General features: G+C 45.4%; 1 protein-coding gene across 1 annotated transcript in view; it reads left to right on the top strand.

Moving 5' to 3' along the window:
* THSD4 (thrombospondin type 1 domain containing 4) overlaps window positions 1–12535 on the top strand; it is a 685670-nt gene that overhangs the window by 623521 nt on the left and 49614 nt on the right. The window contains exons 11-12 of the mRNA XM_037833526.1: window positions 1528–1782; window positions 11655–11784. Of these exons, the coding sequence (XP_037689454.1) occupies window positions 1528–1782; window positions 11655–11784 (385 nt within the window). The remainder of the gene's footprint in view (window positions 1–1527; window positions 1783–11654; window positions 11785–12535) is intronic.

Here is a 12535-nt window from a genome sequence, read left to right as displayed (position 1 = left end):
AAAATAGAAATATATAAAGTTAAAAGCTCCCACTCCTATCCTCCTTCCCAGAGGGACTCTCTCTTAACAGTTTGGTGGGATTTTGCTCAGCCCTCTTCTATGCATATATAGGCATGAGTGGAGCCTTCTGATTCCTTGTCTACAATCTCAAGTGTACAGGGAACACTGCAGATCATTCTTTTCCGTAAGTCAACCTTAACTTCAACCTTCTTTAAAATCTCCATCAATTTGGGGGCTCCACACCCCTACCCCACCCCCAAGGATCAGCCAGGGTCTTGGATGGGCATAGATATTAGCTGGGCCCCTTGGTGAGCTGTCCATGCTGGGTCTGCAGAGGTGCCCATGGGAGCAGCTCGTGGGACCCTCAGGTGATGGCTCTGCTCCTTCCCGTCTGCACTGGGGCACAGGAATGCAGGATGAGGCTGGGAGCCAGTCCCCCGTCCCACCCTGGAGTGGTCTCCTCCTCGATGTTGCCTGGGCAGGTACTCAGAAAACCCAACACTGTAGGCTCCTACCTCTCCTCTGCTGCTCACAAACCCCTCTCTTCTGTTCCCTCATCCACTGCCTCCTCCTCAGGGGCTGGCCCCTCGGGAGCATGGACTTTACCCTACTGAGAGCTTGGGCTTTTACTGTAGGTGGAAAGAACTGTTGATTTCAAGCAGCTCTTGCTTTCTCCCCTCAAATTAAAAAAAGTTCCAAGGCAAGAAAATCCAAGGGCTTGGTTCCTTGTTATGATGTGGGGGTAGGACAAAGAGAGCAAAACACAAATTAATATGTCAAAAACGTCCTGCCACATCTGTGTGCATATGTGTGTGTTTATACAAACAGAATTCTCTGTTTTTTTCTTTCACCAAATAACATATCAGAGACATCCCTCCATGTCAGAACATATTGATTTACTGCCTTCTTTTCAAAACTTACATAATAGTCCATTCATTCCATTCTAGCATAACTTATTTTAACCAATATCACAGGTGGGCATTTAAGTCCATTCTAATATTCTGCTATTTCAAGTAATGCTCCAGTGGCCATCTTTGTACATAGAGCTTTATGTAAAAGAATGAGCATTTATGAAAGATAAGTTTCCTAGAAATGGAATTGCTAGGCCAAAGGGTACATGCATTTAAAATTTGGACAGATATCACCAAAATGCTTATCAAAAATGTACATCTATTTGCACGCTGACACATGGTGTCTGCAAATGCATTTCCTTGCACCCTCATCAAGGGGTTTAGGGATTTAAGGGTTTCCCAACTTTATAATCTTTATTTTTAGCCAAATAGAGTTGTTGTTGTGTGTAGTTCTTTAATTATGAGTGAAATTGAGCATATTCGTTTGACTTCTGGCTGTTGTTATTTTTTCCTGTGTGAACTGCCTCTCCCTGGCCCTTGCCTCCTTTTTCTCCTGGGATGTTCATCTTCTTACTGATTTTTAAAGACGTGTTGAGCACTGAGGCGATCAGTGTCTGCGTGTTTTAAACGCGTGCTCATGTGCCCTTGCTCCCGTGTGTGCCTCTGCCTGCCCTAGGGGAGCTCTTCAATGGCCAGCTGGTCCCAGAAGGCGGGAGCCAGGCAGCGGGGGCGGAGAACGCAAGGACTGAGGAGGAGGGCCTGCGGGAGGCACCCGCGATCTTCACCTCGGAATCGGCCCAGACCTTCCCAGTCAGGCAGCCAGACAGATTTCCTCCCCACCGACCGGACAATTCAGTGCCCCCGCGGCGAAGCCGGGATCACAACTGGAAGCAGCTGGGGACGACCGAATGCTCGACATCCTGTGGGAGAGGTGAGCCTGCCTGTCCCTGCAGAAACCCCGAGAAGGACTGGGGGGCCCGGGGTGGGAGGCCTCATTCTTGCGGGTGCTCATGTGGTCAGAGCACGCTCACGTGTTTCAGGATCCAAAAGTTGACGTACAAGTCAAGGTTGTGGAAGGCTTACACCAATGCCAGTTGGGACCCATTCTCAAATCTAAGGGTTTCAGAGAAACCATGTCTTGGGGGCTTGGGGTTGTAGTGGGCCTGACTTTCTCAGGGCTCCTGTAAACAGTACGGCAAAGAGACTTAAAACAGAAATGAATAGGCTCCTGGTTCTAGAGCCCAGAAATGCAGGTGTCAGGAGTGCCCTCCTCCCTCCGACGTTTCCTCCTGTCCATGCCTCTCTCCTGGCTTCTGGCGGTCGCCAACAGCCTTGGCCTCCGGTGTCTGACTGTCTCCTCTCTCTGTGTCCCTGCCTGGACGTATTCATTCCATCTGTAACTCTCCTATTGCCAAATAAGGCCACTTTTTTTTTTTTCTTATCAAAGAAATTTTTTAAAACAATAAAAAAAAAAACATTTCAAATGAAACAAAACAAAGGAATAAGAAAAACAATTAACCTAAAATAACTACATTGCTTCCAGCCTGCTCCTACCATACCCCAAGAGAATTAATAGACCATAACCAAAGGAATAAGAAAAAGAAATAACCTAAAATAACTACATTGCTTCCAACATGTTCCTATCATACCCCCCAAAAATTAACAAACTATAGTCATTCCTGAGCATTCCCATAACATTAAGTTTACCCTTCATAACTTATCTGTTCTTATTGGATTATTGTCCCCCCTTCATTATTTGCTATCTATCGTTAGGTCCCCTACGTTGTACAATATAAACCATTTATCTTACATTTTCACAGAGTTCACATTAGTGGTAACATACAATATGTCTCTTTTTGTGCCTGGCTTATTTCTCTCAGCATTATGTCTTCAAGGTTCATCCATGTTGTCATATGTTTCATGACTTTGTTCCTTCTTACTGCTGCATGGTATTCCATTGTGTGTTATACCACTTTTTGTTTATCCACTCATCTGTTGAAGGACATTTGGATTGTTTCCATCTCTTGGCAATTGTGAATAATGCTGCTATGAACATTGGTGTGCAAATATCTGTTTGTGTCACTGTTTTCAGATCTTCCGGGGATATACCGAGAAGTGCAATTGCTGGATCAATATCTAGTTTTCTAAGGAACCACCAGACTGACTTCCAGAGTGGCTGACCAATTATACAGTCCCACCAACAATGAATAAGAGTTACAATTTCTCCACATCCCCTCCAGCATTTGTAGTTTCCTGTTTGTTTAATGGCAGCCATTCTAACCGGTGTTAGATGGTATCTCCCTAATAGCTAGTAAAGTCAAACATTTTTTCATGTGTTTCTTAACCATTTGTATTTCCTCTTCAGAGAAATGTCTTTTCATATCTTTTGCCCATTTTATAGTTGGGTTCTTTGTACTACTGGTGATGAGTTATAGGATTTCTTTATATATGCAAGATATCAGTCTTTTTTCAGAAACATGGTTTCCTAATATTTTTTTCCCATTGAGTTAGGTGCCTCTTCACCTTTCTGTCAAACTCCTTTGAGTTATAGAAGCTTTTGATTTTGAGGAGTTCCCATTTATCTATTTTTTTCTTTTATTGCTTGTGCTTTGGTGTAAGGTCTAAGAAGTGACCTCCTAATACAAGGTCTTGAAGATGTTTCCCTACATTATCTTCTAGGAGTTTTATGCTGCTGTCTCTTATGTTGAGGTCTTTGATCCACTTTGATTTAATTTTTGTGTAGGGTGTGAGGTAGGGGTCCTCTTTCATTCTTTTGTATATGGATATCCAACTCTCCCAGACCTTTTGTTGAAGAGACTGTTATGTCCCAGTTCAGTGAGTTTGGGGGCCTTATCAAAGATCAGTCAACCGTAGATCTTGGGATCTATTTCCGAATTCTCAATTCTATTCCACTGATCAATATGTCCATCTTTGTGCCAGTACCATGCTATTTTGACTACTTTGGCTTATAGTAAGCTTCAAAGTCAGGAAGTGTAAGTCCTCCCAATTTACTTTTCTTTTTTAGAATGTTTTTAGCAATTCGAGGCCTCTTTCTCTTCCAAATAAATTTGATTACTAGCTTTTCCAAGTCTGCAAATTAGGTTGTTGGAATATTAATTGGAATTGTATTGAATCTGTAGATCAGTTTGGGTAGGATTGACATCTTAATGACATTTAGCCTTCCTACCAAATAAGGTCACTTTTTCAGGTACTGGGGATGAAAGGTTTCAACATATCTTTTGGGAGACACAATTCAGTCCATGACAATTGGTTGGTTAGTTGGTTAGTTAGTTGCTTTTACACTCACCAATACTCATAGCTCCCTTCCATACTACCCGATAAAATCCACTCCTGGATTTACCCCATTATCCTAACCCAGTCAACCTAAGACCACCAGGGACAAACCTGTAGCCCAGTAAGGACCGATCTATTGACTCCCTGCAGTAAGGGAGACCACCCACCAGAGAACCCAGGGGCACCTCTCCAAACAAAGGAGAAAAGTCAGAGGATTTGGGAGAAGGGTGGCGTTTAGGTCAAATTTAAATAAAGCTGTGTTTTGATAGGCTCGAAGCAAAGCATGGCTGTGTATAAAGAGATCAATGTCAGGTCTGGACCGTAAAGTGGACTCAGGGTCCCGTTTCCTTGAAAACTACAAAGTTAAGATATATGTGGAAGGTGGTGTGTGGAAACCTTTAACTGAGCCTGGGCTGGAAATTGATGCTGCTTTTTGTTTCAGAGTGACTTAGATCCTCAGTGAAAAATGGGGTATTTTCTTCTTACTGATTTAATTTCAAACAGCAAAGTTGCTAATCGTCTGTGATTTTAGAAAACTGAGTTTCTCAGTTGTGTAAGAACGGAACGGTCACTCAGAGAAAGGGGTCATGATGATGCCTTAGAGCTGCAGTGTGTCCTTGGGAGAAATGTTCCTGTAAACTTTGGAGCTACTTTGTCTGTCATGCAGTCTGATGAATGGCCAGGCAGACTGTTGCTTTCTCAATGTGAGCTTGTTTGAACTTTCTCATCACAACCCACCTTCTCCGTTCCCCGGGTGCTGAGCACCTTAGCCCAAAGGACACAGCTGAGCACACGGATACCACGTGGTGCCTGGGACCCCGACCTCAGGCAGCCTTTGGTGTCTCTCGGCAACCCTTTCTCTTCTTCCTTGGCACCTCCCTCTCCCATTACCTTCCTTCCTACAGCTCCCCTTGAGGCCTCTACCCATCCACACTCAGCAGCCCTCAGCTCCCACCTCCTGAGGAAGTGGAGGCAGCTATGTATGAACCTCAACACACACAATGTATCCACGTTAATAGCCAGCTTCCCACCTTCTCCCTGGCTTGGAGGAGGTGCAGTTTTTTGCCTACAATTCCTACCAGCCCTTGCACCTTTGCTCTTGATCCGCGTGGCCCATCCCGCACCTCCCAGACTCCTCAGGGTCCCACGCCACTGATCTTCCTGTCTCTCACACCCTCTGCTGCTTCTGGTCTCCTCCACCAGCTCCTTTCCCTGGGTCCATGGACATGCCCGAGTCTCTCCCTTCCTAACTTTCAGCCCCTGCAGCCCCTGCCCCTCTCCTGCCCAATCCCCCTGTCCTCATCCCCTCTGACTTATCAGCCCCCTGCAGTCTGGTTTCTGCTCCCTCCACAGTGCTGAAACCTGTCACTAATGACCTCCATGTGTCTGAATCCAGTGAGCACTTCCAGGCCCTGTCTTACCAGACCTCGCTGTGACATTTGACACAGCTGGCTGATGCTGCTTCCCGGAATCCCTATTCAGGAACCCTGTAACACCAGGACTCTTGTCCACCCCTTAAGCTGTTCTTTCAGATGTTTGAGCCCCCTTCCTCTGTTGGAGCCTCACAAGTTGGCATCCTGTGGGATTTTTGTCATTGGATCATAGATCTGATCCCTCTACACTTTTATCTTGGAGAAATCTCATCCCTTCTCATTATTTTAACTGCATTGATTGGTTCTCTCTTGGCCAAGACCTCTCCCCTGAGATTCAGAATCATATATTCAATCTCTGCCTCAATCTGGAGAGTTGAAAGGTCAAAGGCACCTCAACATCAACATGTCCCAAAGCAAACTTACCATATTCCCCTCTCCCCCACTCCCACCCCAACCAAAACACCTGCTCTGCCCCGGAGGCCATGTCATCCCTGACAGCCTCATCACTAGGTTGCTAAATGCCCTCTCTCTCGCCCCCCACATCCCACCCCACATCGTGCTCTCCAACTTTATCTCTTACTAAATGGATATGGAGCCTGGCTCCTCCCCTCTCTCCTTACCACTGCCTTCTTTGGGCAGCAGGAAGCCTCTGATCCATCTTTCTGTCTCCAGTCTTGCCTCCCAGTTCCTTCTGAGATGCAATCTGCCTGTGACCATCTGCTCATGGCCATGCCCTGTGACAGGTTTAGAACAAGCTCGGGTCCTCAACAAAGCCCTGCACCACCAGGCCCATCCACCTTCTTCTCCCTCCACCTCCCCACCCCTGACAGTTTATGCTCTAAGGATACTCATTTCCTTGTAGTCCCCGCACCCACCCTGCCCTACCCCAGCCCTTTCCTCATACTGCCCTCTGCCAGGAAGTCTTCGAACCTTTTTCCTCCTGGCTGGTTCTTTCTTATTCTTCTGGCTCCTCCAACACTCATCCAGAAAAGTTCCTTGAACCCCCAGATTGAACCAGCTGCTACCTCTGCTTATTAGAGAAGCAAGGAAAGCAAGAAGGGTCAGCTTCTTTATGTCCCCTGGATTATGGATGCAGAAGTCCTCACAGAATCTATTGTTATTTTTTTCTTTTTCTCACACCTGTGAGCTACTTCTTTCTAATACTATTAAAAAGTCATTTAGCACAACGTCTGCATTTCTGAATCACTTTGGAGTTTCAACACAGGTTATCCTGTGTAAGCTCCACAACTAGTTTCTGAAACAGCAGGATAAAGCTCTTCACCCCTGGTTTACAGATAAGGAAACTAATGCTCAGAGAGGCTGCTTCTCTCCTAAGGTCTCAAGCCATGAAGTGGCAGAGGCAGGGCTGGGATCTGGTCCCCTCCTCTCCACCTTGCTCACTCCATTTAACTGAGCACCTATGACTTGTCCACACTCTGGCTCATAGGGTGCATTCTCGGGAACAGAAACTCGAGTTTAGGGTGCAGAATGGACGTTAGGAATCAACAGTGGGGAAGGAAGAGAGAGGGAGAAGTCAAACTGACGTGGACCCAGCAAGACCTCATCCCCCCAGGGGAGAGCTGTAGAGAGGACAGTGCCTGTCGGTGTCCCGTGGTGGGTTCGCAAGGGGGCATGTGACCGCGGGCGAGGCAGCGCTCGGCAGGAGCTGGAGGAGACGAGCCGATGGCCGGAGGTGCCTGCTGACCGCACCCCCTGCCACTGGGCGGGGGCCTCATCTCCGTGACTCTCACGCTACAGTTAGGGCTAAGGGTAGACCTTTGAACTCTGACCGTGACGTCCTTCCTGCGTATGGTAAGAGCCTCCTGTTTGGAGTAAAGTCCTATTTGTGCCCCTAAGACAACAGTTCTGGGGAGGGTGCTAGAGCAATGGAATGTCCGTATGCCCAAGGGGGTTCTGTAAGCTGGAGGCTGGCATGATGCCCCAGAGTATTGGTATGGGAGGTTTTTTTCTTTTCTTGTTTCTTGGGAGGTGCCTTGTATCTGTGGGTATAAAATTTGTAAACTTTTGACATAACTAGCACGTGGAAAAATCTTTTGGAAGTGTGTCTAAGGCTTTTAACTTTTTCATAAGAGCTTTGACTTAGTAGCTTTTGAGAACAGAATTTAGGTCTTTAGTTCCTGTCGGGGGCTGGAGCTCTTCCTGCTTGGAACTTCTGCAGATTCCGTAATGACTTGGTAACTGGAGCGCTGATTTACAGAGGTTTAATTGCGTGTGCTTAATATGTGTGCAAAGAATGCAGGCTGGAGATTCATTGGACAAACTTCTTTTATAAGCTTTGTGAGGGAAAATTAAATGCCTGCAGAATGTGTCTTGACAGAAGCAGAAAGCTAGAGATAATTAGGCATTGAGGCCAAAATCATTTCCGTGATGTTATAGAGAGAAGCAGCATGAAATGTAATTGATAGAGAAACCCAAGACCGAAATGTGTTATTACCAGAATATTCTACCATTCAGGTAGTGGCCATTAAAGGAAACGGATACACTCAGAACTAGGTGAAAACAAATCCGGAAAGTCATAAAAAGAATGAAAACTATCTGTGGTTTTGTATCAAGGGTGGCATGTGTGGACGAGTCTCTTACATTACACATCTTTTAAAGTAACCTGGGCCCCGTTTTTCCAGCAGGGTGAGCGGTAGCCCTGCCTGGAGCCCACAAGCCGTTGTGTTGCAGACAAGGACAAAAACATGTGCCATTTGCCAGCTCACCGGCATGCTGCTCCCGTGGGCCCGTGTTCACTGCCACTGGTGGCACTCGGTCATCCAGGTGCTCACTAAACAAGTCCCACCCATGATGCAGAGACCCCATAGCCAAAGGTGTCAGTTATTTTCTGCCCACCCTCACCCCTGACTGTGTGCTCTGTACTGAAGTCTAAAATCCACCTCCCGCACCATTCTCCGGTGTCTGGCTGGCTGGCTTCAGCTCAACTCCAAGGTCCTAGTGCAGATACCAGCTCCTCTGTGAAGCCTTCCTTGCTTCGTCCTCAGGACCTTGCAGCACCTCAGGACGTGTTTCTGTTCCAGCCATTCTTGACGTGGCTGCCCCCATGCGGTGAGCACTCTGCCATCGCCGCCCCGGCCTCGTGCCAACCACACAGCAGGCGCACCTCCGGTGTTCTTGAATGAATGACTGTAGCATCACCGCAGGTCAGGAGTGGGATACATGAGTGACGAGCAGAGATGGAGGGTATCTTTTACATCTTCATAATATCCTGGGTATGAGTCTATTATTGCCTTTACCGTGTTCTGTCAGTAGCATAAAGAATATGGACTGATGGATTCAAAACTGAATAATCTTTTCCCTAGATTTCCATATGATTCCTTTAATCTTCTGAGATAGCATTTCTCCTTTGGACTTTTGACACACACACACACACACACACTCACACACTGACTCCCCCAAATTCACTGACTTACCTCACTTTAGTTCTGTGACCTACCAGTGGTACAGGTCCCTCCTCCAACATAACATTTTTCTGTTCTGATCAACATGCTCAACACACAACCCAACGGAACTGATCCCAGGCTTTTCCTGCCACCTGAGGCCCACCCAGGACTAACCTCACTACCACATTTTTGCTTACTCGCCATTAGAGGAATAATTGAATCACAAGAGGTGATCGGGTACCATATTGAGTGACAGTCTCCACTTAATGCAGAAATTGAAACTGGCCCAAAGAAACAAAACATTGTAGACACTGGGTCAAGAATCATCATTGCGGCATCTTCTCACCATCAGGGACGAGAGAGTGCCCGCGAGCGAGCCTCTGAGTTCGTTTCCTTGGCTGAACCCTGGGGCTGCACGGTGGACAAGTGTGTTGCCAGGGCAGGAAAGGGGGGAGTTTGCCGAAGCAACCCCACACCGGGTCATCTGCCCCAGGCACAGAGGATGCCTATGTCACCTGTATCCTTTTAGCTAAAAATATTAAAATTTGCCACTTGAGTGACAAGTGGTTGGGTCACTTTTGCTTTCCAGTCCACAAATTTATAAGTGGAAAAGTTAAGCTACATGGTCTAGAGGGAAAGGGATAGGCTAAATACTAAGATCTGTACTTAATCCCTTCACAGTTAGCTCCCACATGGGTACACTGAAAGCCGTAAACTGAGTCTTATTCATCTTTATAGCTCAGCATAATGCTGTGTGTATGTTATGTGCTTAGTATTTGTTGAATTTAATTAAAAATATCTTCTTAATGGAAACAGGTAGCTGGACAAAATTCCACAAAAGTTTTTGTTTCCCTTTAATTTTACTGTCAGTACTGCTTTTTATTCAGCTAATAATTATGCCAAATTGAATGTTATTTTAAATAATGGTTTCAAATTGTAGCTGCACTGTAAATTTTAACTGTAAGAGTAATTTAAACAAATGATTGTTTCAGATTCAAAACTGTAAAGTTTCTTATAAGAACTACCCTCTGGCTCAGCGTAAGATCAGTTCAGAGAAGCTATGAAACACTTTCATGACTGATGAAATATTCAGACATTTATATTAAACGTCATCCCTCAAGTTCCAAATAAAATTGTAGTGAGTTGAATGTTCAGAAGATATAAATGCCTGCCAATTAGCAACAGAGATAAGTCCGAACTGTAGAGTAAATGATAGTGTTCTGCCCAACATGAATTGTGTACCGGCCTGGACTGTGGGGTAGACAATTATTTGTGAAGAAACAGCTTACTCCTCTGTTGATTACATTGCATATGCAATACGTTCCATTTCTTGGTAACCATCCATCAGTAATACTTCAGTACTGCCACCAGGTGGCAGCAAAGAGAAGTCAGAGTAGACAGGGCTTTTCTTTTTTTAATTGAGAAATTCCACTTAAATTCTGGCTTTTTATCCAAAATAGATATCTTTTCGTTAAGCCAATGAAACTAGGTTGTGTATTTTTTTAAAACCTGAGTCAGTTGGTATGTTCTTAGTAATGTAATAAAAACAAATATTAAATCTCAGATGAATATCCGTTTAACAAACTTTATCGAGTACTTGCTAACTCTGCCAGGTATGGAATTACAGAGATGAACAAGTAGTAGTCCTGCCCCTGAGGAGCTCACTGTCTCAGAGGAGACAGACATATAACCAAACAGTTAAAATGTGTAAAATGCTTTAAAAGGAATTGGGCAGGCAGCTCTTCTAACCTTTCCTGAATCTTCTCACTTCTCTGCTTTGACCTAACTGGATGCTCGCTGGCTCTTAAACATGCCTGGAACTCACAGGCCGGTTTGTTGAGCACTTTTGTTCCAACTCAGCCACCCAGAGGGCCCCCCCCCCCCAAAACACATGTGGGCACAACTAAACCCAACCCGACCCATTCTCTGGGAACAGCTTGACCCCTCTAGGATCCTTTCTGTTTGACAGCTCCAGAGGACCTTCGAGTAGTTACTCTTTGTGGTTGGTTTTTCACTCCCCTGCCCAGTGATCTCTCTTTTGCTATCCTGAACTATTATGAAAATTGCTTTTAAGTGCTATATTAGTTTCCTAGACCTGCCATAAAAAAGTACCACAAACTTGGTGGCTTAAAACAGCAGAGACTGATTCTCCCTCAGTTCTAGAGGCCAGAAGACAAAAACCAAGTTGTTGGCAGGGCTGTACTGCCCTGGAAGCCTCTAGGGGAGGGTCCTTGCCAGCCTCTCCTGGGTGTTCCTTGGCTTGTGGCTGCAACACTCCATTCTCTGTCTCCATTTTCACATGCCCGTCTGTGTCTCTGTGTTCCCTCGTCTTATAGGGACACCAATCATATTGGATTTAGGGCTCACCCTAATTCAGTACAACTTCTTCTTAACTAATTACATCTGCAAAGACCTTGTTTCCAAATAAACTCACACCTGAGGTTCTTGGGGGACATGGATTTTGGAGGGACACTACTCAACCCACATCTGCCTTTGTACATATTTAGACCTTGTCCACAAAGGCAGGGGCTATATCTTACTCTTCTTTGCACCCCCCACAGGGCTTGTGTAGGGGGTGTAAACACAGGAAAGGAGGGGGCTATGCGTGAATCTTCTTCTGTTCTGTGTCCTCTCTTTACCAGCTCCCAAAGCTCCCTCCCTGTGCAGCTCCACCTGTAGCCAGCATTGAAGGGTCTGGGACTATCCTTCAGACATGCTCTGTGTCGTTGCAGGATCACAATATCCCGTTTTTCACTGTGTGAACAGAAACACCCACGAAGAGGTTCCTGAGAGCTACTGTGACCCCAGCATGAAGCCGACCCCCGAGGAGGAGCCCTGCAACATCTTCCCTTGCCCAGCCTTGTAAGATGGCCCCTCTCTTTAGGTGACCTTTATTGGGTCTCTTTGGTTGTTTGTGAATAGGACCTTAGTAGCAGATATAATTTTTTTTTTAAACAATCTAAATCTAATTTAGAAACATGAGACTTTGTCTATGCATAAGATGCAATCTGTTTAGCAAGTGTAGCTGTCTTTCAGGGTTAATGCAGAAGCTCGTACTTTGGCAGGTCAGCACACTCCCAAGAAGCCCACCCTTTGGTAAATTGGAACAATTAGGCTTTAGCCTGGTAAGGAAAACAAATAGGGAAACACAACTACACTCCAGTGTGGTCAGTGTTGTAGGTAAGCTGTGTTCAGGGGGAGGCAGAGAAAGTCACAAATACATAAGCCTGGAGGAGTCAGGAAAACTTTGCAGGGGAGATCTTGGGATGGTTACTGAATGATAAATAGGAAGAACAACAGGGGGAAAGGACCCTAGAAGTGTCTTATTTAACTAATTAATGATCAAGGAGGATGACAGAGGAGGCTATGTGAAATGGATCTGTAAATACTTAATGAAAAATAAAGAATGCTGGAATAAGTTTTCTTAGTTCCAAAATGGGTTAATGCTCTACAGGACAATAAAATTAACCTTTAGGGTTATTTTCTCTACTGGACAAAAGTCATTTGTACCTTCTCAGTTTTCTATAATTTTACAGTGTGGGCCCTCAGTTTTGGTAAATAGTATGTCAAGTAAAGTTATCTTCCCCTAAAGAGTCTGAGGTCCCTTCAGCGG

Source organism: Choloepus didactylus, chromosome 4 (genome assembly GCF_015220235.1).
Source record: "Choloepus didactylus isolate mChoDid1 chromosome 4, mChoDid1.pri, whole genome shotgun sequence".
NCBI lineage: Eukaryota > Metazoa > Chordata > Mammalia > Pilosa > Megalonychidae > Choloepus > Choloepus didactylus.
This window is presented reverse-complemented; position numbering and strand designations above follow the sequence as displayed.